This window comes from Impatiens glandulifera, chromosome 1 (genome assembly GCF_907164915.1).
Source record: "Impatiens glandulifera chromosome 1, dImpGla2.1, whole genome shotgun sequence".
NCBI classification, from domain to species: Eukaryota; Viridiplantae; Streptophyta; class Magnoliopsida; order Ericales; family Balsaminaceae; genus Impatiens; species Impatiens glandulifera.
In genome coordinates this window covers 154,342,607-154,366,274 of record NC_061862.1, presented here as the reverse complement: position 1 = coordinate 154,366,274, position 23,668 = coordinate 154,342,607, and the positions used below count along the sequence as shown (strand labels likewise).

At 31.8% G+C, this 23,668-nt stretch overlaps 3 protein-coding genes across 4 annotated transcripts; 2 read left to right on the top strand and 1 right to left on the bottom strand.

Annotated features, from left to right (window-relative positions):
• Positions 1–1,680: 1,680 nt before the first annotated feature.
• LOC124920258 (magnesium transporter MRS2-11, chloroplastic) lies at positions 1,681–5,081 on the top strand. The gene is made up of 14 exons (XM_047460705.1): positions 1,681–2,219; positions 2,442–2,514; positions 2,642–2,712; positions 2,785–2,870; positions 2,966–3,056; positions 3,210–3,278; positions 3,546–3,626; positions 3,699–3,864; positions 3,935–3,980; positions 4,095–4,175; positions 4,302–4,384; positions 4,468–4,511; positions 4,580–4,721; positions 4,800–5,081. Exons 1-13 carry the CDS (start codon positions 1,818–1,820, stop codon positions 4,673–4,675), a joined length of 1,389 nt encoding a protein of 462 aa, XP_047316661.1. The 5' UTR covers positions 1,681–1,817; the 3' UTR covers positions 4,676–4,721; positions 4,800–5,081.
• On the bottom strand, positions 5,028–6,028 carry LOC124920259. The gene is made up of 2 exons (XM_047460706.1): positions 5,592–6,028; positions 5,028–5,512 (listed from the first exon to the last, which is right to left on the bottom strand). Exons 1-2 carry the CDS (start codon positions 5,898–5,900, stop codon positions 5,123–5,125), a joined length of 699 nt encoding a protein of 232 aa, XP_047316662.1. The 5' UTR covers positions 5,901–6,028; the 3' UTR covers positions 5,028–5,122.
• A 3,356-nt stretch (positions 6,029–9,384) lies between these two features.
• Positions 9,385–17,331, top strand: LOC124920257 (paladin-like). 2 transcript variants are annotated; one of them, XM_047460703.1, is made up of 19 exons: positions 9,385–9,926; positions 10,519–10,650; positions 11,023–11,094; positions 11,231–11,301; positions 11,431–11,530; positions 11,625–11,723; positions 11,973–12,099; positions 12,290–12,423; positions 12,512–12,571; positions 12,687–12,922; positions 13,157–13,586; positions 13,679–14,002; positions 14,161–14,751; positions 14,864–15,037; positions 15,693–15,926; positions 16,005–16,288; positions 16,365–16,613; positions 16,686–16,808; positions 16,895–17,331. In XM_047460703.1, exons 1-19 carry the CDS (start codon positions 9,777–9,779, stop codon positions 17,025–17,027), a joined length of 3,723 nt encoding a protein of 1,240 aa, XP_047316659.1. In that variant the 5' UTR covers positions 9,385–9,776; the 3' UTR covers positions 17,028–17,331. The 2 variants fall into 2 exon arrangements, with proteins under 2 accessions (XP_047316659.1, XP_047316660.1); XM_047460704.1 differs by lacking the exons at positions 9,385–9,926; positions 10,519–10,650 and having other exon boundaries at positions 11,031–11,094; positions 11,242–11,301.
• Positions 17,332–23,668: the final 6,337 nt, after the last annotated feature.

Below are 23,668 nucleotides of genomic sequence, written 5' to 3'. Positions count from 1 at the left end.
AAACATATTAAAAATGTCAAAAACGTGTTAAATGTGTCAAAAACATGAAAAAAATGTGAAAAACGTTTTAAAGTGAAAAACGTGTTAAATGTGTCAAAACGTGAAAAACGTGTTAAACTTGTCAAAACGTGTAAAAATATGTTAAACGTATTAAAAATGTCAAAAACGTGTTAAACATGCCAAAAATGTGAAAATTATGTTAAACATGTGAAAACATGTGAAACGTGTGGAAATGTGTTTTAAGTGTAAAAACGTGTTTAAACGTGTAAAAAACGTGTTAAACATGTCAAAAACGTGTTAAACATGTCAAAAATGTGTTAATCATGTCAAAAACGTGTTAAACATGTCAAAAACGTGTTAAATGTGTTAAACATGTCAAAAACGTATTAAACGTGCCAAAAACGTGAAAACATATTTAAAAAGTTAACATTTTGAACTCATATTTTATTTTACAAACATAGGAATTTGAATTGAATTACAATTCTATCATTTTTCCAAACATAAGAATTGGAATTGAATTACAATTCTATAATGTTTCCAAACATAGGAATTGAATTGTAATTCAATGTCAATTCTTATGGAATTGGAATTAGAATTCCAATGCCAATTCCAAATTCCAATTTCAATTTCCCCTCATCAAACACACCCTAAGAGAATTTGAGAGAGAATGACGTGGGCGTAATTTGATTCGTTGAAAAAATAATAAATTTTTTATCTCTTCTCCCTCTCCTTTCAGTTAGTGATGTGCTGACACGTCATTCCCTCCCTTATCATTACTCTAATATTTAACCATCTTAAGATCGGAAAATTTGACGAGATGATCTTAATAATGACCACTTTTTGGGAAATAACTACCGATAATGTTTACAAAAATTACATTTTTGGTCCAAAATACTCTTCGCATCACGCGAAATATGTATTCTCGTGACGCAAAGAGGTGACCTATGAAATGCCCTTAATATTTATTATATTTCCCCCATTTTTATGACGTCGAACCATACTTTTCTGAATATTTCATAGGCCACCTCTTGACTTTGTACATATCCAAAATGCCATTTTTCAAACATTATCAATTTTGGGTCATCTCCTAAAAAATGATTATTATTATTAGAGGAATGATAAACTCAACGAAAGATTCAACAAAAGCAGGTTCACGAATTTGACGTGGCTTGCCAGGTTGTCCCGACGTCCGGTGTCCCGAAAGCGCTCATTTCGGGTCCTGAAAACACTCATTTCGGGTCCCAAAACACTCATTTCGAGTCCCAAAATACTCATTTTTGGTCCCAAAACGGTCATTTTGGGAAGGAAAAAAATTGGTCCCGAAATAACCGTTTTGGAACCTGAAATGACCGTTTCGGGACATTATAAAGCCGTTTCGGGACCTAAAATAAGCGTTTCGGGACATTTTGAAATTTTTTTCTCTCCTACCCATATGTCATACCACGTTGATTTGTGAATTTACTTTGGTTGAGTTTATCATTTTTCTTATTATTATTAGTCATTTTTAACCATTATAAATTTTGGGTCATATCCTAAAAAAGGATTATTATTATTATTATTATTATTATTATTATTATTATTATTATTATTATTATTATTATTATTATTATTATGTCATTTCTTCAAATTTCCCTTAAGATCAACATCAAGTAAGCAATTTTAGCGTTTCCATGGCGGACATTCACAGCCACGAATTCTGCTATACAACACAATTATGACTAGAGTGAGAGACTAAAGAGTAATCCAAAGTTAAAGATTCTTACTATATCCGATCATAATAAGATGCACATTGGCTCAATTGTAGATCAAATTCCAAGATGGCAGTTCTCGCTTCGATTTCAATCTCTTCTCCTAAAGTCGTTTTTCTACAATTTCCGGCTCAATATCTCACGCCTCCGTCCAGACGCTTTCTACTAGCCGGTTACAGTACTGTTTTCCGGCCGATTGTTCTTCAAAACGACAACTGTAGTCTGCATCCGGTGGAATTGAAGAGAGTGAAATGCTCGACGAAGTCGACGGAGGAGATAGAGTTGAGCGATGTCGAAACACTTGATGGTGAGAGCGATCAATCATCTGTTGAAGATGATGCAATCGGACCTGAGCTTCGTACTGATAACTGCTCTGTTCAGCCGTTATCTGAACCGAATGGTTCGTCAAGAATCTTGAGCAGTTCTTCCAGTGATTCACTTTCTCTTGGTATACGTGAACCTGTTTACGAGGTACTAGTCTCATCTGCGACTGTAATGATATTGAAGCTTCAGCTGTATCGTTTTTTTGAAAATGATTCATTTAATATAAAATTGATTAGATGAGAATAATTAATTGACTCAAATATCTTCTGTCAATAAGATCTCACAGGTTTTCGGATAGTTTGTTAATTGTTATCACACTATCTAGCTCAAATCTGCGACTGTAATTATGAATGTTTCTTTGTTATAAAGGTGGTTGAAGTAAGGGCCAATGGAATGGTATCTACGAGGAAAATAAACAGACGCCATTTGTTGAAGTCGAGTGGTGATCCATTTTTCTTGTGCTAGTATAATTTGTTTTTCTTTAAATTTATGCTTCTAGTGAATCTGCATTGGAAGCTAGAACAAACTAATGATGAGGAATTGTGTGACTGACAAATTTAAATGATCAGGTCTTCGCCCTCGTGATGTTCGAAGTGTTGATCCTTCCTTGTGGTTGACAAACTCCATGCCCTCTTTGCTGGTATTCAAGAGAAAACTACATTTGTTATGTTTGTCATGGCGCTTTTTCAATCCTGTATCTTCTCTATTTTAGGTCCGGGAGCATGCAATCCTGCTAAACATGGGATCACTTCGTGCAATAGCTATGAAAGAACATGTATTCATATTCAACTATAATCGGTAAATGACTAGGAATAAATTGGCTACGTTTATCAAATGTGAAACTCAATTTCTGATCAGCTAAGATTGATGACTTCCCTTGTTTGTCTTTGTAGTAACGGAGGAAAAGCTTTCATTGATACATTATTGCCACGATTAAACCCTAAGAATATGAATGGAGGGCCATCCATGCCATTTGAGCTTGAGGTTAGTTGTTTTCTTGCTTAATTCCTCGACAAAAGTTTGTGGTAGAAAGAAAAAAGAGGATTTTTCTAGCTGTGTTCTACATAATGTAAGATTGAACTCTTAGTATATGGACTTGAATATTACAAGGTTTTCTCATGTGTATTTACATTCAAGGTCGTGGAAGCAGCTCTGCAATCAAGAGTGCAGCGTTTGGAACATAGATTGATGAATCTGGAGCCACGTGTAAGTGTGGATGCTCGCACTAAGTCGTCCATTTTTGTTTTTCTTCTATAGTAAGGTTTGGTATTAGGTGTGATGCTGCTACTTTTCCAGTTTGATAATTATGGCATAATGATAAAATTACTTATTTGGCAAAACAACAAAGAAGATTATGATGAACCATTTGTGATAAATGGCACATTTAATACACTGAATAATTTCCTAAATAAATCCAGTTGTGAACTATAGAAGCATTTATATAAGAATATGCACGTCGTATGTGTGTTTCAGGTTGAAGCCTTACTTGAAGTTTTACCAAATCGGTTAACTGCTGATGTTTTGGAAGAACTTCGTATTAGCAAGCAAAAATTGGTAATGTGTGCCTTTTCATTGACTGCCTCTTTTCAATTCCAGCTGAGCTGTTGGCATTGATCTGTTTTTCAGGTTGAATTGGGTTCAAGAGCTGGGGCTCTCAAGCAGATGCTTCTTGATATTCTTGAAGACCCTCATGAAATACGACGTATATGCATCATGGGAAGGAATTGCACTCTTAATAAAGGGAATGATGCCATGGAATGCGACGTACCATTGGAAAAGCAAATTGCTGAAGGTGAGGAATTTTTATTGAGTTGTCATTGATAGAATTTTCTTCTTGATGTCTCTTTTCTTTCCCATTGTAGAAGAGGAGGAAGAAATTGAAATGCTTCTTGAGAACTACCTCCAAAGGTTGTTTACTAGTCCTTATTTAACTTCCTTATACATGTTTAGTCTATTATCATTTCACAATCAATCTAAAATTTAATGTATCTTCCATTGTTATATCTCATGTTGAAATTACAGATGTGAATCTTGTCATGGTCAAGCTGAAAGGCTTTTGGACTCTGCCAAAGAGATGGAAGACTCAATAGCAGTCAATTTGAGGTTTGTATATAACAGATCCATAAAACTCTTAGAGAAACCAATATACCAATTTCATATCTACCAAAAATTGAAAATTAATCAGTACCCATAATTCGAAATCTAAAAATTATCTTATTCCTTAAACAGTTCTCGGAGACTAGAGGTAAGCAGAGTAGAACTGCTCCTACAGGTTGGGACATTTTGTGTGGCAGTTGGTGCCTTGGTTGCCGGTAAACTTCCTTTTTGCAATTGCAATTACACTGATGTCTTCAATTGTAATACTGGTTAAATTTGCGTGTTTTCATGGATGAAGGTATATTTGGCATGAACTTGAAGTCCTACCTCGAAGAACATGTGGTATATATCTATCTATCATCTCCAATTCATTTCTCGACTTCATGATGACTGACATTTTTTTATTGCAGATGGCATTTTGGTTCACAACAGCCGGAATAATAGTTGGTGCCGTGGTGGCTTTCTTCCTCATGTATTGGTATCTCAGAGCAAGGAAAATACTTTGAAAGTTTATCAATGGATTACTGCACATAGCAGACAATATCATTATATGTATGCCACTCTTTTTAAACCTTCACTATCTGTCGAAAATTGATCCCGGAACTTAACAATTTCATTAATCATGAGCAGGTGATACAACAACAACCGAAATCAGTGCAATTGTTCAATCAATTATGTTGGTCATGGTGGGGAGTGGGGAAGGAATATCAATATATCATCCCTCAATCTGACATTGCTCCGAGAGTGGAGTTGAGTTTCCTATAGATACCATTCCTCGTGCAAAGAAGGCCATATTCTCTACAAGATTGATTCTTTATTTTGATACAACTGTTACAATATTAGCTTGAAGCTGAAGAATGATGTAAACTTTCTCAACTAAAACAATGAATAACAGTCTGATTTCTGTACAAATCTTTCAGAAAGTAAAAAGTATTATGTAATCAATCTAAACCCTAAACCAACCATAAATTTTTAAGCTGGTTTTCAAGACTCTCTTGAAAAGAATCCATTCTAAACACATAAAAATGAGTAGAGTACCCAAAAGTAGACTTAACTCTACATGTCTTGAGCACATAACAAGCAGAGTTCACTCCTTTCCCTTGAATCAATATCCCCCAAACCTTAGTATTCGACGAATTCCCATCTCCGTTATCATCATCATCTTCTATCGAACAAGACTCGAGTTCTTTAACTAAGATTATTCCATTCGGCTTTCGACACCTCCCACTTTCCCACCTCTGTTTTATCTCCGACCATCCATTTGGTATTGCTTTCACCATCACCATCTCCCCATTCGATTGTATTTGCATCAGGAAAGGCGCCTCGTCTATATTGCTAACAATCTGGATACAAAAATATTAGGGTTAGGGTTGTGAAACATATCATATATCAATTTAAGTTGAAAATTGAAAACTAACAAACCTCTGTGACTGATTCTCTCAACCATTGATCGAGTCTTTCAGAAGTAATCTCCCTCTCCTTCTCCTTCTCATCAACATCGTCAATTGGAATACTCTCCCATGGAATTGCCAAATTAGCTTGATTCGATCTTAAAAAAGCTCCGGTTTCGGTGAAATTAGGATTAGCTACAACTCTCAGATGATGCGATCTCGATTTCGAACAGCGATTACATACGATCGGAATAGAAGGTTTTCCGATGCTGTGTTTTTCCTTCACCAATAAAACCGATTTAGCTCCAACTTGAAATCTACTGACTCTCAAACACGCCATTGATGAAACCCTAATTCCTTTTTCTTGAATGAATTATTGAAACAATGCGGCGAGAGATTTGAACCGAGAGGCGGAAATATTTTCCGGTCGAATCAACCGTTTGTCTTTCCGCGGTTAAGAATGAGGAAATGGGTCTTCTATTTTATAGGAGAAGCTGACGTGGCTATCATCGGTTCTTACTCATACATGCACGTTCCAGCTTGTGACTGGCTCGTGATTTTTCGTGTGTTTCAATAACTTGCTGGTGCCATGTCATCCATTTTACGCCACGTCATATTATATTGCTTGAAAGTATTGTTTGTTTTTATTTTAAGTATAAATTTATTAATATATTTTTAGATTATGTAAATATCAAAATAAAATTGATCTTTAGATTATATAAATAACAAAAGTTTAATATAATCACTTTTTATTTTATAATATTTGAAATTAATTTTAACATTCAAATTTTATAATATTTGAAATTAATCTTTAACATTCAAAATATGATGAGATATGATCAAAAAGAAAAAGAATAAAATTAGTTAGACTTAGGAGATAAAAATGAAATTTTTAATTTATCAATAATTTTATTAAATTTAGAATGATGAATTGAATTCTTTTATTATTATTAAATTTAGTGATGAGCTATTATCCATAATAATAATTTGATTAAAATGAGTAATAGGATAACGGAATGAGATGAAATAACTTGACATTACATTTGTTATAAAAATAAAAAATAAAGTACTAGAAGAGAGACAATTGTCCCGTTCTTTTCAAATTCTCTCAACTTATCATATCTTTTATTAAATTTTTTTTTTCTTTTAAATTGAGTGTTAAGTTTTTTTTCTTGTTAAATTTAGTGATAAGTTATAATAAAGGATAATAATTTTATTAAATTTAGTGTTTAACTTTTTCTTTATTAAATTTTGTATTTAGCTTTTTCTTTATTAAATTTAGGGATGAATTATACTCAAGAATAGTAATTTTATTAAATTTAGTGTTTAAAAATAAGTATTTAATATATTAAATTAAGTTATCAAATAATATCTAAATATATTTAACTTCAATTAATTCTTAAACATAACTATTTATTAACAAATAAAATAAATTGCAAATCAGCTCAATCAAACTAATAAATATATTTTGACTTCAAATTAACTCTTTAAGCTTATATATATAAAGTGATAAGATATAGTAAACAATTATTCATTAACATCATATATAAAGTATGATTAAAAAGAAAATATTACACAACTATCTTTATTATATTATTATTATTTGAATAAATTAAAAGAGTAAAATGTACTTTTAAATAAATTTTATAATTTACTAAAACACATTATATTTGAATAGCAAATCAAATTAATTTAAAATTACCATCCTATTAAAAAAAATAAACAGATATATTATTAAACCATAAAGTTGGTCAATCGTTGAACTCTCTATCCAGTGACCCGTCTAGCAATTTTCGAATATTAAGATGGGGAAATATATATTATCTTTCAAATTTATTATTTATTAAATAATATATTTATTTATTTTGATTTATAAAATAATAATTGACGTGTCAATAAATGCGCAGCCCAGATAGGATAGGATTTTGTGTATTTTGGAGGCGCTGTTGATGGTTGACCACTTACACCTTCTATTGCTACGTTGCTTCCTCAAATAAACATGAAAACAAATATTATAAATTTAATTTAAAAATTATTATAATGATTCCTAATTTTATAAAATTGTTTAAATAATCAATCAATCTTTTTCACACAATACTCTTATAATCACATTAACAAAATTCGTATAATTAAAAATAAAATTATCATAATCATATAAATCAACTTTATAATACTCTTTGTACTCACTTATTTTCGTTAATTAAATATTACTTATTACTTAACAATTTTCTATTATACCTTTATTAACTCATTTTCATCAACCAATATGTATTCTTTATTACATAACCATTTTCTCTTTACCGACTTTTATCAATTGACTTCCGTCAATCACTATATTTCTTATTATCCCAATTCATTTCCGTCAACCAACATATTTCTTATTATCCAACAATCTTCTCTTTATCGACATTTATCAACTCACCGTCAAACAACAATCTTATTCTTACTCACTTACCAGCTAATTTTCGTCAACTAACAAATTTCTTATTTCCTCTTCATAATTATTATAAATTTGTATTAGGTGAAATTCGAACCATCAATCTTTATTATCCATAATGAACACTTAACTATTACATTACTTAAGATTGTTATTTTTTTTAAATAATTTATATATGAATTATATATATATATATAATGTTATATATACAAATAATTATAAGAATATATATATATATATTATATATTATATATAAATTATATAAATATGATTAGTTTAGTTGTTTAAAATGTTAAAGTTATATAATTAAAAATGTCATATTTTTTTATCAATTTTAAAGTTTAATTTAAAATATATAATGTTATTAGACTTACCGATTAAAATGTTAAATTTATAGTGAGATTGCAATTTTAAAACTTCTTTATATCATATTTTTTATTTAATCTTTTAAGTTTATAGGCAGAGATTAATCCACTACCGACTTATATATATCAATTTACCCTACCGACCCTCACTTCACTCGCAGTTAGATATCAAAATTAACCAAAATTCTCGACCACAAAGTCCATATACTTAGATTATCAATTAAAACATTATAATATTCTTTAATTATATATATCTATATATATTATATTATTTTGAACATTTTTTATTCAAATAATTCAAATATTATAATATTTTTATAATCTCATTTCAAAAAAGATTATTTTAAATGAGTTATTTAATTATTTTAAATAATATTTTATACTTATCATCAATCACTTTAAATTATTAATAATATTATTTAATTTCATAAAATTAAAATATTAAATATACAAAAATATTTTAATATTTTAATATTTTAATATAATAATCTATTATTTTATCACCAAAAAGTTATAACTTAATAATCTATTTTCTTTTTCAAATAACCCAAATCAAATAAATAAAATCCAATAAAGTAAACATTCCTTATCACAACTCTATATTTTGATATATGTTGTTGAACATTTAATGTTTAATTCTTATTAAAATAGTAAATCTATAAATGAAGTCTTAAAAAGCATTCGCTAAATTTGGAAAACGATCCTTAAACTATTAGTTTTGTTAACATTTTGATATAAACTATTTTCAATGACATTTTTAACTTTTTTTTGTTCAAATATGGCTGACCGTAATAATGCCTTTACAGATTTCACTGATGAATGTCTTTCACGTTGGATTTAGCCAGCAAGAAAGGTTGGTCAGGATTAGGGTTCAGGATCAGGGTTCAGGGATTCATGGATCAGGATCAGGGTTCAGGGATTCATGGGTCAGGATCAAATGAAGGGAATATGCCATTGTTGTAATCCTTACCTTCTTTTCTTTTCATTTTCATGAAAAAGTTAAAAGTGGTCGATGCTACTAGACTACCTACTTTCAAGCAATACAAAAGTTTCCGTATTTCCTTCTTTTTGTTGTCATCAGTCGTCCTGTCCTGCAGCCCTCTTCCTTTAAATCCTTCTTTCATATATACATATTTGCTTTCTTCCTCATAGTGACGTTGTTTATCCATCCGATTTCTTCTCCTTCTGTCCGCCCATTCCAGTTTATTACCATACTACTTCGCGCAATTTCCTTTCTGGCGGAGAAAGAGAGGATTTTGTTACCCTCTTTCAGTTTTTATATCATCACGTTTTGCAATTTGCTTATACCCACAGTCGGAAAGCCCTATTTGGCTTTTGGGTACTTGTCAATTCGAAGTGGGTTGTCGGTAATTTGTAATCGCATCTACATTGGTGTATATTCGAGAGAGAAATCATGTTGATACCCAAAGAACTCGAGCAGGTGATGCGACAGAGAGGTGGGTCCGTTCTGGGTAAGAAGACCATTCTCAAGAGCGATCATTTTCCTGGTTGCCAAAACAAGCGTTTATCTCCTCAGATTGATGGAGCCCCCAATTATCGCCAGGTTATTGCTTATTGATCTGTTTATTATCCAGTCACAAGGAATGGAGGTTTAATTGATTTTCATGAAATGAACTCATCCGAGGGCTAGGGCATCCAGCCTTGCATTTAATGTCATATGTTATTCGTGGAGCTCAAGTAATTCATGTCATTAACTAGTTATCACTTTTCCTCCTGCTAAAAACAGTATGTTTTAGCTGGAAGTTTTACTGGAAATGAATATGGTTAGTCTTTTTGGGTTCATTTCCTTGTTATATCTGAGAAAACTCAGAATTTGTGTAAAAAGCAAGTGTGATGATAATGTATTCTTACAATTAAACACTAGTAACAAATTGGAACTTGTTAATCATTTGAGCTCAACTATGGATCTGACTTGAGTTTGATAAATATTGTAGCTTAATAAGGCTCTATTTGTGGACAACTTGGCATCCATAAAATCATGTTCCTACTTGTTTATATGATTCATGTGTTTATCAGCAGTTATACCGGTATTCTTGATCATAGAACCAATGTTGCCTCTGAATTATGCAAATCTAACACTTGTGGGATTTTTACTCATCTTACTATTTCTCCCCTTAATCTGTTTTATGCAATAGGCTGAATCTTTGCATGTTCATGGTGTTGCGATCCCCACTGTGGATGGTATTCGGAATGTTCTCAACCATATTGAAGCTAAAATAGAAGGGAAACAAATGCGTGTGCTTTGGATTAGTCTTCGTGAGGAACCGGTGAGGATGGTCATTTTAATGCTTATGATAATGTTGCAAAAGTTGTGTGTGAGGATGTTCAGAAGTTTCTGGACCTCTTTTCAGAAAGGATGTTCAGAAGCTTATAGAACTAAGAGACTGATGTCTCAAGTTCGATTCCCATGAACACACCTTCATTGAAGCAGGGGTCACGACAGTGGGATGTTGTGCTAGCCTCCTCCAAAGAAAAAACCCGGAATAGGGTGATGCAACTGCAAATATTTCTAAAAACTGATCATATTAAGGATCTTGTTGTGGTAGCTTTTATGTATCATGTATGTGTGACATGTTTCACAACATGTTAAGTTCCATTTCTCTCGCTCTTCTAATCACTAAATTTTGTTCATGAACCAGGTGGTTTATGTTAATGGGCGCCCCTTTGTTTTGCGGGATGTAGAGAGACCCTTCTCCAACCTAGAGTACACGGTGTGTCATTGTTTTGTGGACATAATTTTATTTATTTCAATTAATACTATAGTTTTAAAAGATATTGTTTTACTTCATTCTTTTCATCTTCTAGACATATGTACTATTTCATTATCTAACTTGTTCACTAAATCAGGGCATCAACAGGGATAGGGTGGAGCAAATGGAAGCTCGTCTGAAGGAAGATATTCTTCTAGAATCTTCGAGGTACTTCTTTCAACGCCTCTTTATTTCTTCTTAACAATTGGATCTAGTGTTTCACTAGTTTATTATTACCATTAGCTGCACTTTGGTGTTTCCATGATTGCAAGCTTTATTGATAACTGACATAAGCAGATACGGAAATAAGATTCTTGTAACTGATGAACTGCCAGACGGTCAGATGGTTGATCAGTGGGAACCAATAACAAATGATTCTGTTAAAACACCACTTGAGGTAATTTTTTTTGTTCAGCCATGTGGACTGTTAAAAAGAATTCCCAATCTTTCCATTTCTATTTAGTTTTATTTTTATTTTGTGCCCATTTCAGGTGTATGAAGAGCTACAAGCACATGGTTATCTTGTTGACTATGAACGTATTCCAATAACAGATGAAAAATCACCCAAGGAGCAGGATTTTGATAGTTTGGTGAGAATCACGTACTTAGATTTAGGTCTGATAATTGCTTTTAGTTATATATATAGAGTCTGTACGGGCTCACGTGCATGTGATGTTTCCTTTAGCATTTGGGATGCTTGAGTTTTTGTTGTTTATGAGGTAATGGGCTACTTGCTTCTCTTAGGCATCAAGGATATCATTAATCTGCAGAAATGCAACCAACTTCTATCCTTATTTTGTCTAAGTGGATTTCTGACCTTTCTAACTTTTATTTTCCAGTTTAAGAAAATTTTGCGAGCCGATATTAGTACAGAGGTGATCTTTAATTGTCAAATGGGACGTGGTAGAACTACAACTGGAATGGTCATTGCGACCTTGGTTTATCTTAACCGAATTGGGGCTTCTGGTAATGAATTACTTGTTATAAAATTACTGGGAGTACAGCCTTTTATATTATGATCCATATTTTTAGAATTTATTTGTTTTAATGGTACTTGAATAAAATCCTTATGAATATGCAAAAACATATTTATGTTTAAAGAATCTGAGTCATAAAAGTACACATTTGTTTTGACATTTCAATCATGCATCTGTAGGTATTCCAAGGTCTAATTCAATCGGGAGAATTTCAGGACACAGTTCCTCAATTTCAGACAATTTATTGAACTCAGAGGAGGCAATTCGCAGAGGAGAATATGGAGTTATTAGAAGTCTGATTCGGGTTCTTGAGGTTTTTGTTTGATTAACTGTCATGTTCTTTCTTGTAATGCTAATAGCAGTGATCCTGTATATTTTACTTGCTTGTGATCTGTCTTTAGGGTGGTCTTGAAGGAAAAAGGCAAGTGGACAAAGTAATTGATAAGTGTGCTGCTATGCAGGTATGCCCTCCTAAATAGTTGTTTTTCTTATACGTTTACCCTTCAGAATTCATGTCTGTCATTTTTCTATTGTCTGTTGCTTCTTCTGATATGATCATTCTGAATTGAGTTACAGAACCTACGTGAAGCTATTGCTACATATCGTAATAGTATTTTGCGTCAAACAGATGAGATGAAGAGGGAGGCATCACTTTCCTTTTTTGTGGAATACCTCGAAAGATATTATTTCCTCATATGTTTCTCTGTTTACCTCCATACTGAAAGAACCACACTCTCACCCGAATCCTCTGGTCAAAGCAGTTTTATTGACTGGATGAAAGCAAGGCCAGAGTTGTACAGTATCCTTCGCAGGTAAACATTTAACAATCAAATAGATTCATATTTCAATATGTGGAAATAGCATAATGTGTTTCCTTGGTTGAATGGCAGTATATATTGTTGAATTTACTCTGCAACTTTTTTCGGATTAACTCGTAAATACTATGCAAATTTACATCTATATCTTTACATGCAGTGTACATTATGATATAAATTTGATGTCTTGTGTTAACTTTTTATCTAAAAACATAATAAAAATCTGTATAGGTTGCTTAGGAGAGATCCAATGGGTGCACTTGGTTACACCAACTCTAATCTATCGGGGCTTAGAGTTATTGAATCTGCTGATGGCCGCCCTTGTGAGATGAGTGTCGTTGCAGCCTTAAGGAACGGTGAAGTGCTTGGGCGTCAAACTGTCCTTAAGAGTGACCGCTGCCCTGGCTATCAAAACCCTAATTTACCAGATAGAGTTGACGGTGCACCAAATTTTAGGGAAATACCTGGATTTCCCGTTTATGGTGTTGCAAATCCAACCATAGATGGCATTCGATCTGTCATCAGGAGAATATATAGATCTAATGATGGAATACCTGTACTTTGGCACAACATGAGAGAAGAACCTGTTATTTATATCAATGGCAAGCCATTTGTACTTCGTGAGGTTGAAAGACCCTATAAGAACATGCTTGAGTATACGGTATACATCTATTTCTTGACATCACAAGATACGATGAACAATGCTAGGCTTCTTTTTAAATCCTTAAGATATTTTTGCCATATTCTATCCAGGGAATTGATCGTGAGAGAGTTGAGAGGATGGAAGACCGACTAAAGGAAGATATACTGCGGGAATCTAAGAAGTATGGTGGTGCTATAATGGTTATCCATGAAACTGATGATGGGAAAATATTTGATGCTTGGGAACAAGTGAGTTCTGATGCAATCCAGACCCCATTGGATGTTTTCTCATCTTTGGAGGCTGAGGGATTCCCTATCAAGTATGCCCGTATGCCAATAACTGATGGAAAAGCTCCAAAAAGTTCGGACTTTGACAAATTGGCTCTGAATATTTCATCAGCTTCTAAGGATACTGCTTTTGTTTTCAATTGCCAGGTTAGTCCTTGTTCTCTTGACCAATTTTCTTGAATACATTCTAGATATATGTCAAATAGTAATCTAAAAAAACCTGGGTCTCAAGAAAAGAAAACAAAAAAGGGTTAAAATTTGTCTCCTCTTCGCTTCATTCTTATGTTAATTTTGTTCTCAATCAGATGGGTATAGGGAGGACAACCACTGGTACTGTAATTGCTTGTCTTTTGAAGCTTCGAATTGATTATGGTCGACCAATCAGAATCCTAGTTGACAGTAATCCTCGTGAAGAAACAGATGGTGACATATCAAGCGGTGATGAAACTATGAATGCTTCAATTTCTACAATGGTTGGACCTGGAAAGGAGAGCAAGCATGCTTTCGTGATAGATGATATATTATTGTTGTGGAAGATTACAAGATTATTTGATAACGGGGTTGACTGTAGGGAGGCTTTAGATGTTATTATTGATAAATGCTCCTCTCTGCAGAATATACGCCAAGCTGTATTACAGTATAGAAAGGTATTTAATCAACAAAATGTAGAGCCAAGAGAAAGGAGAGTGGCTTTGAATCGAGGGGCAGAGTACCTTGAACGTTATTTTCGTTTAATTGCTTTTGCTGCATATCTTGGAAGTGAATCTTTTGATGGGTTCTGTGAAAAAGGCAGCCAATCTAGGATGACATTCAAAAACTGGTTACATCAAAGACCGGAAGTGCAAGCAATGAAATGGAGCATAAGATTGAGACCTGGACGCTTTTTCACAGTCCCTGTAAATCTTCTTCCATATGCCATCTGGCCTTTAATATTTTTTTTTATCATTTAAGCAAAAATCTATTTTCACTGATACTTTGATAATGTGTATTGTGTATTGTTGGCTACAGGAGGAGTTGAGAGCACCACATGAATCTCAACATGGAGATGCAGTGATGGAGGCTATTGTACGGGATCGTAATGGTTCAGTGCTAGGGAAGGGCTCTATACTGAAGATGTATTTCTTTCCTGGTCAAAGAACTTCAAGTAGTATCCAAATCCATGGTGCACCGCATGTTTACAAGGTAAAACGCAATCTTTTTCAAATATTTACGCCTTATCAAGGTGATACAAGCCCTTGTAGAATTCAATCAAGAAAGAAAATTAAGTGTTGAATATTGAATAAAGAATATTAAGTGTCTAATTAGATAAGTGTTTGAAAATAAATGCCGAACAAATCAAATGAAAATAAATGAATTTTAAGTACTTGGTATGTAAGTTGATTTGATAAAATGTGAAACTAATGTCGGAAAAGTGTTTAAAGACTATTTTACCCTTATAGTGACGTAATTTAATTAAATTTCAAGGGTTAAAATTGTCTTTTGAATGCTCATACTGTACTACCGAGTTAAGTCATTCATAGTTCACTGAATTAAGCTAGGTATTCTAGTTTAATTTGAGTTGAATCTAAAGAATTAAGTGGTTAAGTACTTATCACATGAACTTATTTCAAATAAACACTTAACTTTTCAGAATTTTATATTCTTGAGAATTTCTGAATTTTCAAAATTTCTGAATTTTATATTTTTGAGAAAAAGTTGCCATTCATTTTTGTTTTGTTTTATTACAGTTCCCATTTATTGTGCCAACTAAAAAATGTATATTAGATGTCCATCAGTTGAAAATAACTTTTTCTTTGTTAAATTATGAACTCATTTGAAAGTACCAATTTTCCTGCAGGTGGATGGTTACCCTGTCTATAGTATGGCAACTCCAACAATTATGGGTGCGAAAGAGATGCTATCATATCTAGGCACCCAACCAAACACTGCAGGAGAAGGGCTTGTCCGCAAAGTGATTATAACTGACCTAAGAGAAGAAGCTGTAGTTTACATAAACGGCACACCATTTGTTCTTAGGGAACTGAATAAACCAGTTGATACACTCAAACATGTGGGAATCACTGGTCCCGTGGTGAGTCTTTGTTTTTACTGCACAAACACTTGGTTTACAATTTTCCATCCAATTGTATGAATTAATAAATAAGAACAGGTGGAACACATGGAAGCTCGACTTAAAGAAGATATACTATGCGAAATCAAGCAATCTGGAGGGAGAATGCTTTTGCACCGCGAAGAATACAGCCCAGCTTCACATCAGGCTAGTGTGATTGGTCTTTGGGAGAACATATTTCCAGATGATGTGAAAACTCCTGCAGAAGTATATGCTGCATTAAAGGATGAGGGTTATAATATTGAGTATAGCAGGATACCGTTAACAAGAGAAAGAGAAGCTTTAGCTTCTGATGTTGATGCAATTCAATACTGTAAAGATGAGTAAGACATTTGTTTTAGCACTAAAAGACAGTTATCTAACTTCGGGTCTGATTTCTAAAACACCTTGCCTTTTCAGCTCTGCAGGTTCTTATCTGTTTGTATCGCACACAGGATTTGGAGGGGTTTCATATGCGATGGCTATTATTTGTATAAGACTTGATTCTGAAGCAAAAGGTCCTACAAATGCTCATTCGTTTCTTCAACCTTATCGAATCTCTGATGAAGAGGCTCGTCGAAATGGTGACTATCGAGACATACTAAATCTCACTAGAGTCCTACCATGTGGCCCCCAAAGTAAAGAAGATGTTGATGTTATCATAGAAAGGTACACTTAATTTTTATGACCCTTTTTAAATACCGCAAGTTATTTATATTCTTAAGAATGATGAATTTACAGGTGTGCGGGTGCTGGGCATCTGAAAGATGATATCGTGTATTACAACAAGGAACTTGAGAAGCTGTCTGATGGAGATGATGATCAAAAATCGTTCCTCATGTATATGGGTATCAAGGCTTTAAGGTCAGTCAGTTCGAACTGCCAAAGAAAAAATGCGAAAATAATTTGATTTTGTATCTTTTTTTAACATATTTGTATTTGCTTTGCAGGCGATACTTCTTCCTGATAACTTTTAGATCCTATCTTTACTCCACATCAGCTACAGAGACTACATTCTCATCTTGGATGAACGCCAGGCCTGAACTCGGACACATTTGCAATAACCTGAAGATTGATAAATGATCTGACAAATAAAACAGCACGGTTTCTCGCTCTTACGAGGAGTAGGGATTGGTAAGACCTGTATAGGCGCATGCTGGTATATAAAAAAAACAAAATATATGTATGACAGTTAAAATCCGTCTTTTGTTTTTTATTTTTTTTCTCTGTATTCAGTGTAGTAAGTAGCTATATGAAATGTAGAGTTCAATTTTTATGGTTAAACCCTATGTTCATAAGCTTGATCAGATTGTTGTCAACAATGGATTGTAGAAGCTTCTTAGCTTGATTTGGGATTATTTAGTATTTATTAGCCTGTATTTCTGAAGCTTTCCTGTTGTGTTTCTTTGTTAGTGGACAATAAACCATAATTTTATGAAAGGTTCAGAATAAGCATATGCATGCTGAATTAATTCAGCAATCCTTGTTGTCCATTCATTCAAAAAGGCATAAAATAATTGTTCATGATTAGATTATGTTATTATTTAAGTGAACAATTCGATTTCCATTAGGGCCTTTACTAGTTTTCTTCGAGAAATAAACTTTTGACGCAAAATATGAGAAAAAAAAAGGTGAAATAACAAGCTAGAAAGTTGCAATCCAACTTCTAAAATTTTGTATTTTCTTTTTTCAAATCCATCTCAATATGACCTAACATGTCATAAAAGTTTCTCAACTTCTATTTTTTTTCTTCTTTTTGTATGTTAATATATAAAATATTCTATTATATATATTTTTAAAAATAAATCTATTGTTAATAACTGATTAATTAGTGTTTACAAGTTAAGTTTGTTGTTTTTAATATAAATATATTGCATGAAATTTATCCAAAATAAACTAGATATGTTAAGTTATTTGAAACAACATTTAAAATATACATCAATAAGTTATAAAAAAAAAATACCAAAGAAAAGAAATGTGTAATTTGAGGTAATATTGTTTTATCCACTGTTTTTAATATATATATACTTCACAATTTTAATTTTAAATATAATTATAACAAAACACTATTTTTTTTAAAACCATTATTAACATAGAAAGCAATTTCACTTTCTTTAATTGAAAAAAATCTTCTAACAAATGTTTCATATTCATTTTATTATTATTAAGAAATCACTTAATTTAAATAAGATTATGTTAACCGGTCCTATTCTATCAAATAAATTTTGGTTTAATAATTCTTTTTAACATAAACTAGGAAAATTTCTGTGCGATACACACGGATAAGGATAAAAATAAAATAAATTAAATAAATTATAATAATATTTATTCAATGTTTAAAATTATTAAAATAAAAATATAACGCTCTCATTTCACATTTTATTCACTTCGATAAAACAACTTATTTTCTCACATGTTTCATTACATATTTTTTTTCGAATGAATCTTTCATTTCGTGACTTTACACTTTCACTTTGTCAATCAAATATTTGATTCAAATTTTTTAATAATTACCATCGTGACCTCACACTTTGGTCAATTAAATATTTGATTCATATTTCTTTAACCACTTTCAAATGATACCGGTCTATTATCACTCGACAAAACCACATCTCAATCACATTTGGTTAAAGGTTGTACTTGTTTTGTTAGGTTGCAAATTCGAAACCTACAAATAACATTTTTAAATTTATTTTTAACCGTTTTAAGTTTAGGGGCGGGTCAACCCACAATCCGACCCAAATATCTATTTACTCTCACATAAATATTCAAATTAACCAAAACTCTCGACCCGATAATCCGGACACATTAAAAATTAAGCATCATTATATATATAGATTAGTTAGTTAAAAATTTGAACTTTTATTGTTAAAATGTCTCGCGTTCATCAAATTTGGTGTTGAATCTAAAATATAAAGTGTTGTTAGCTTAGTTGGTTAAAATGTTGTACTTGTTTTGTTAGGTTCCAAGTTTGAAACCTACAAATAACATTTTTAAATTTATTTTTAACCGTTTTAAGTTTATGGGCGGGTCAACCCACAATCCGACCCAAATATCCATTTACTCTCACATAAATATTCAAATTAACCACAGCTCTCGACCCGGCAAGCCGGATACTTTAAAAACTAAGCATCATTATTTTTTAATAATTACCATCGTGACCTCACACTTTGGTCAATTAAATATTTGATTCATATTTCTTTAACCACTTTCAAATGATACCGGTCTATTATCACTCGACAAACCACATCTCAATCACATTTGGTTAAAGGTTGTACTTGTTTTGTTAGGTTGCAAATTCGAAACCTACAAATAACATTTTTAAATTTATTTTTAACCGTTTTAAGTTTAGGGACGGGTCAACCCACAATCCGACCCAAATATCTATTTACTCACATAAATATCCAAATTAACCATAACTCTCGACCCGGCAATCCGGACACATTAAAAATTAAGCATCATTATATATATATAGATTAGTTAGTTAAAAATTTGAACTTTTATTGTTAAAATGTCTCGCGTTCATCAAATTTGGTGTTGAATCTTAAATATAAAGTGTTGTTAGCTTAGTTGGTTAAAGAGTTGTACTTGTTTTGTTAGGTTCCAAGTTCGAAACCTACAAATAACATTTTTAAATTTATTTTTAACCGTTTTAAGTTTATGGGCGGGTCAACCCACAATCCGACCCAAATATCAATTTACTCTCACATAAATATCCAAATTAACCACAGCTCTCGACCCGGCAATCCGGATACTTTAAAAATTAAGCATCATTATTTTTTAATAATTACCATCGTGACCTCACACTTTGGTCAATTAAATATTTGATTCATATTTCTTTAACCACTTTCAAATGATACCGGTCTATTATCACTCGACAAACCATATCTCAATCACATTTGGTTAAAGGTTGTACTTGTTTTGTTAGGTTGCAAATTCGAAACCTACAAATAACATTTTTAAATTTATTTTTAACCGTTTTAAGTTTAGGGACGGGTCAACCCACAATCCGACCCAAATATCTATTTACTCACATAAATATCCAAATTAACCATAACTCTCGACCCGGCAATCCGGACACATTAAAAATTAAGCATCATTATATATATATATATAGATTAGTTAGTTAAAAATTTGAACTTTTATTGTTAAAATGTCTCGCGTTCATCAAATTTGGTGTTGAATCTTAAATATAAAGTGTTGTTAGCTTAGTTGGTTAAAGAGTTGTACTTGTTTTGTTAGGTTCCAAGTTCGAAACCTACAAATAACATTTTAAAATTTATTTTTAACCGTTTTAAGTTTATGGGTGGGTCAACCCACAATCCGACCCAAATATCAATTTACTCTCACATAAATATCCAAATTAACCACAGCTCTCGACCCGGCAATCCGGATACTTTAAAAATTAAGCATCATTATTTTTTAATAATTACCATCGTGACCTCACACTTTGGTCAATTAAATATTTGATTTATATTTCTTTAACCATTTTCAAATGATACCGGTCTATTATCCCTCGACAAACCACATCTCAATCACATTTGGTTAAAGGTTGTACTTGTTTTGTTAGGTTGCAAATTCGAAACCTACAAATAACATTTTTAAATTTATTTTTAACCGTTTTAAGTTTAGGGCGGGTCAACCCACAATCCGATCCAAATATCTATTTACTCTCACATAAATATCCAAATTAACCACAACTCTCGACCCGGCAATCCGGACACATTAAAAATTAAGCATCATTATATATATATATAGATTAGTTAGTTAAAAATTTGAACTTTTATTGTTAAAATGTCTCGCGTTCATCAAATTTGGTGTTGAATTTTAAATATAAAGTGTTGTTAGCTTAGTTGGTTAAAAGATTGTACTTATTTTGTTAGGTTGCAAGTTCGAAACCTACAAATAATATTTTTAAATTTATTTTTAACTGTTTTAAGTTTGTGGGCGGATCAACCCACAATCCGACCCAAGTATCCATTTACTCTCACATAAATATCCAAATTAACCACAACTTTCGACCCAACAATCCGGACACTTTAAAAATTAAGCATCATTATATATATATAAATTAGTTAGTTAAAAATTTGAACTTTTATTGTTAAAATGTCTCGCGTTCATCAAATTTGTGTTGAATTTTAAATATAAAGTGTTGTTAGCCTAGTTGGTTAAAGGGTTGTACTTGTTTTGTTAGGTTGCAAGTTCGAAACCTACACATAACATTTTTAAATTTATTTTTAACCGTTTTAAGTTTATGGACGGGTCAACTCACAATCCGACCCAAATATCCATTTACTCTCACATAAATATCCAAATTAACCACAACTCTCGACCCGGCAATCCGGACACTTTAAAAATTAAGTATCATTATATATATATATAGTCATATAGATTAGTTAGTTAAAAATTTGAACTTTTAATGTTAAAATGTCTCGGGTTCATCAAATTTGGTGTTGAATCTTAAATATAAAGTGTTGTTAGTTTAGTTGGTTAAATAGTTGTACTTGTTTTGTTAGGTTGCAAGTTCGAAACCTACAAATAACATTTTTAAATTTATTTTTAACCGTTTTAAGTTTATGGGCGGGTCAACTCACAATCGGACCCAAGTATCCATTTACTCTCACATAAATATCCAAATTAACCACAACTCTCGACTCGACAATCCGGACACTTTAAAAATTAAGCATCATTATATATATATATATATATATAGATTAGTTAGTTAAAAATTTGAACTTTTATTGTTAAAATGTCTCGCGTTCATCAAATTTGGTGTTGAATCTTAAATTTAAAGTGTTGTTAGCCTAGTTGGTTAAAGAGTTGTACTTATTTTGTTAGGTTGGAAGTTCGAAATCTACAAATAACATTTTTAAATTTATTTTTAACCGTTGTAAGTTTATGAGCGGGTCAACCCACAATCCGACCCAAATATCCATTTACTCTCACATAAATATCCAAATTAACCACAGCTCTCGACCCGACAATCCGGACACTTTAAAAATTAAGCATCATTATATATATATAGATTATCTTGATGACTCAGCTTAATTATCACTTAATTTTCAAAAATTAATATTTAATTATAATAATATATTATTATATTTTATTCTAATTATAGAATATATTATATATATTTTTTATATTTGTTAACGCAAAACTTATATATAAATACATTTATCATTTTAAATATATATATATATAAATATAATTATTCTCTTTGTATCTCCTCCCATACCAGTTTAAACTAGTTGCACAGTCAATTCAACTAATTGTACAGTCTAGTTCAACAATCTGAGGAAGTACATACATATTAACATTTACAAAAACACAAACAAAGATAATTAGAATAAAATATAATAATATACAAATATCACTTTAGCCGTTAGATTATCTTCTAATGTTTAAAATCACCATGTAACTTATAATAATGAAATAACTAATTCTAAAACAAGTATAACTATCTGTAAAATAGATAAATATTATTATTAAAATATAAAACTTAATAACGGTACTTATCTCAATAAAGATTAACAAATTTATTATATAAAAGATAGATTTACTTAATCAAAGTCATTAATGTTGTGATGGACAAGATATAGATATAGGTTGTACTAGGCTCTCTTATCTAGAAACCTAGTTTAAAAAATAAATTTGGTTTAAATGAGACAAATTGAGACCGGTTTGGCCGCATATGTATTGGAAACATGGTCGTTTTATGCAGGGATCATGAGACAACAAATCTTAGGCTCTAAGGTTTTTAGAGTGTGATGGTAGTGGTGGTGAATGGAGAGATTTTTGGATGATAGAGTCAAACGATTTACGTGCTGATCCTAAGATGAAGAAGAGAACTTTCAATATATTCAAAATCTTCTAGGAGAGTCGTCAACAAATGCTAGGTATGTTAACGACTACGAAGATTGATATAAATAGTAGCAGTATATAAGATCGACACTCAATTTATAATCTCCTTGTGCAATATATCCTTAATCATATCATTATTATCTTTGATGTTACAAACTATGACTTGTGGGCTGAAAATTTTTGCAACTTTCTTAAAGGTAGACTCCTGTGGCGTATTGTTGTTGGAGAAATTCCTAAACTCAAACATGGAGTATATGAACCCATCTTTACAGATCGCATAGTCAATTGGAATGCCATTAACCATCAAATTCTTACATGATTTCGTAACACGTGTACTAAGGCAATTAAACTCAATTTTTGACATTTTGACACTTCACAAGAGGTATGTTTTTTTATTATTATAAAGAATTAGTACTTTATATTTGGTATGATTGCACTTTGGAAATGAATTCTTTTTCTAGTTTACAACCAACACAATCTTGTTGACTTCTATCACATGTACATCTTCGGTGTGGCTGTAAATGTAACTGCTTATCTCAGAACAATCTAACTTTAGAATAATAATCTTCAAGATCAAAATTACCTTGTTTAACTGTACAAATGTCCTTCTTTAACTTGTATTGAGTTTACCAGTTATCTGTCTCATACCTAGACTTGATTTCATTCCAAATCTACTTTGATGTTGTTGCACTTTGAAAATGAATTCTTGCTTTCTTTTCAATTGTATACATGATCCAAGATCTGACCATGCCATCAATCATCTTTCAAAGTATCGCATCTTGTGTATGATTTTTTTTCAAAAAATTAGTACTTTATATTTGATGATGTCAACCAATTTCAGTTATTTAGAAGGCTCCATCGAA

Bases quoted from the DNA above. Each gene is read 5' to 3' on its own strand.
- LOC124920258 (XM_047460705.1), top strand. From the start codon at position 1,818: ATGGCAGTTCTCGCTTCGATTTCAATCTCTTCTCCTAAAGTCGTTTTT. The intron at 3,981-4,094 runs GTTGTTTACTAG...TTGAAATTACAG, and splicing joins CTTGAGAACTACCTCCAAAG to ATGTGAATCTTGTCATGGTC. The intron at 4,176-4,301 runs GTTTGTATATAA...TTCCTTAAACAG, and splicing joins TCAATAGCAGTCAATTTGAG to TTCTCGGAGACTAGAGGTAA.
- LOC124920259 (XM_047460706.1), bottom strand. From the start codon at position 5,900: ATGGCGTGTTTGAGAGTCAGTAGATTTCAAGTTGGAGCTAAATCGGTT. The intron at 5,513-5,591 runs GTTTGTTAGTTT...TTTTGTATCCAG, and splicing joins TGAGAGAATCAGTCACAGAG to ATTGTTAGCAATATAGACGA.
- LOC124920257 (XM_047460703.1), top strand. From the start codon at position 9,777: ATGTTGATACCCAAAGAACTCGAGCAGGTGATGCGACAGAGAGGTGGG. The intron at 12,923-13,156 runs GTAAACATTTAA...AAATCTGTATAG, and splicing joins TTGTACAGTATCCTTCGCAG to GTTGCTTAGGAGAGATCCAA. The intron at 14,752-14,863 runs GTAAATCTTCTT...TGTTGGCTACAG, and splicing joins GACGCTTTTTCACAGTCCCT to GAGGAGTTGAGAGCACCACA.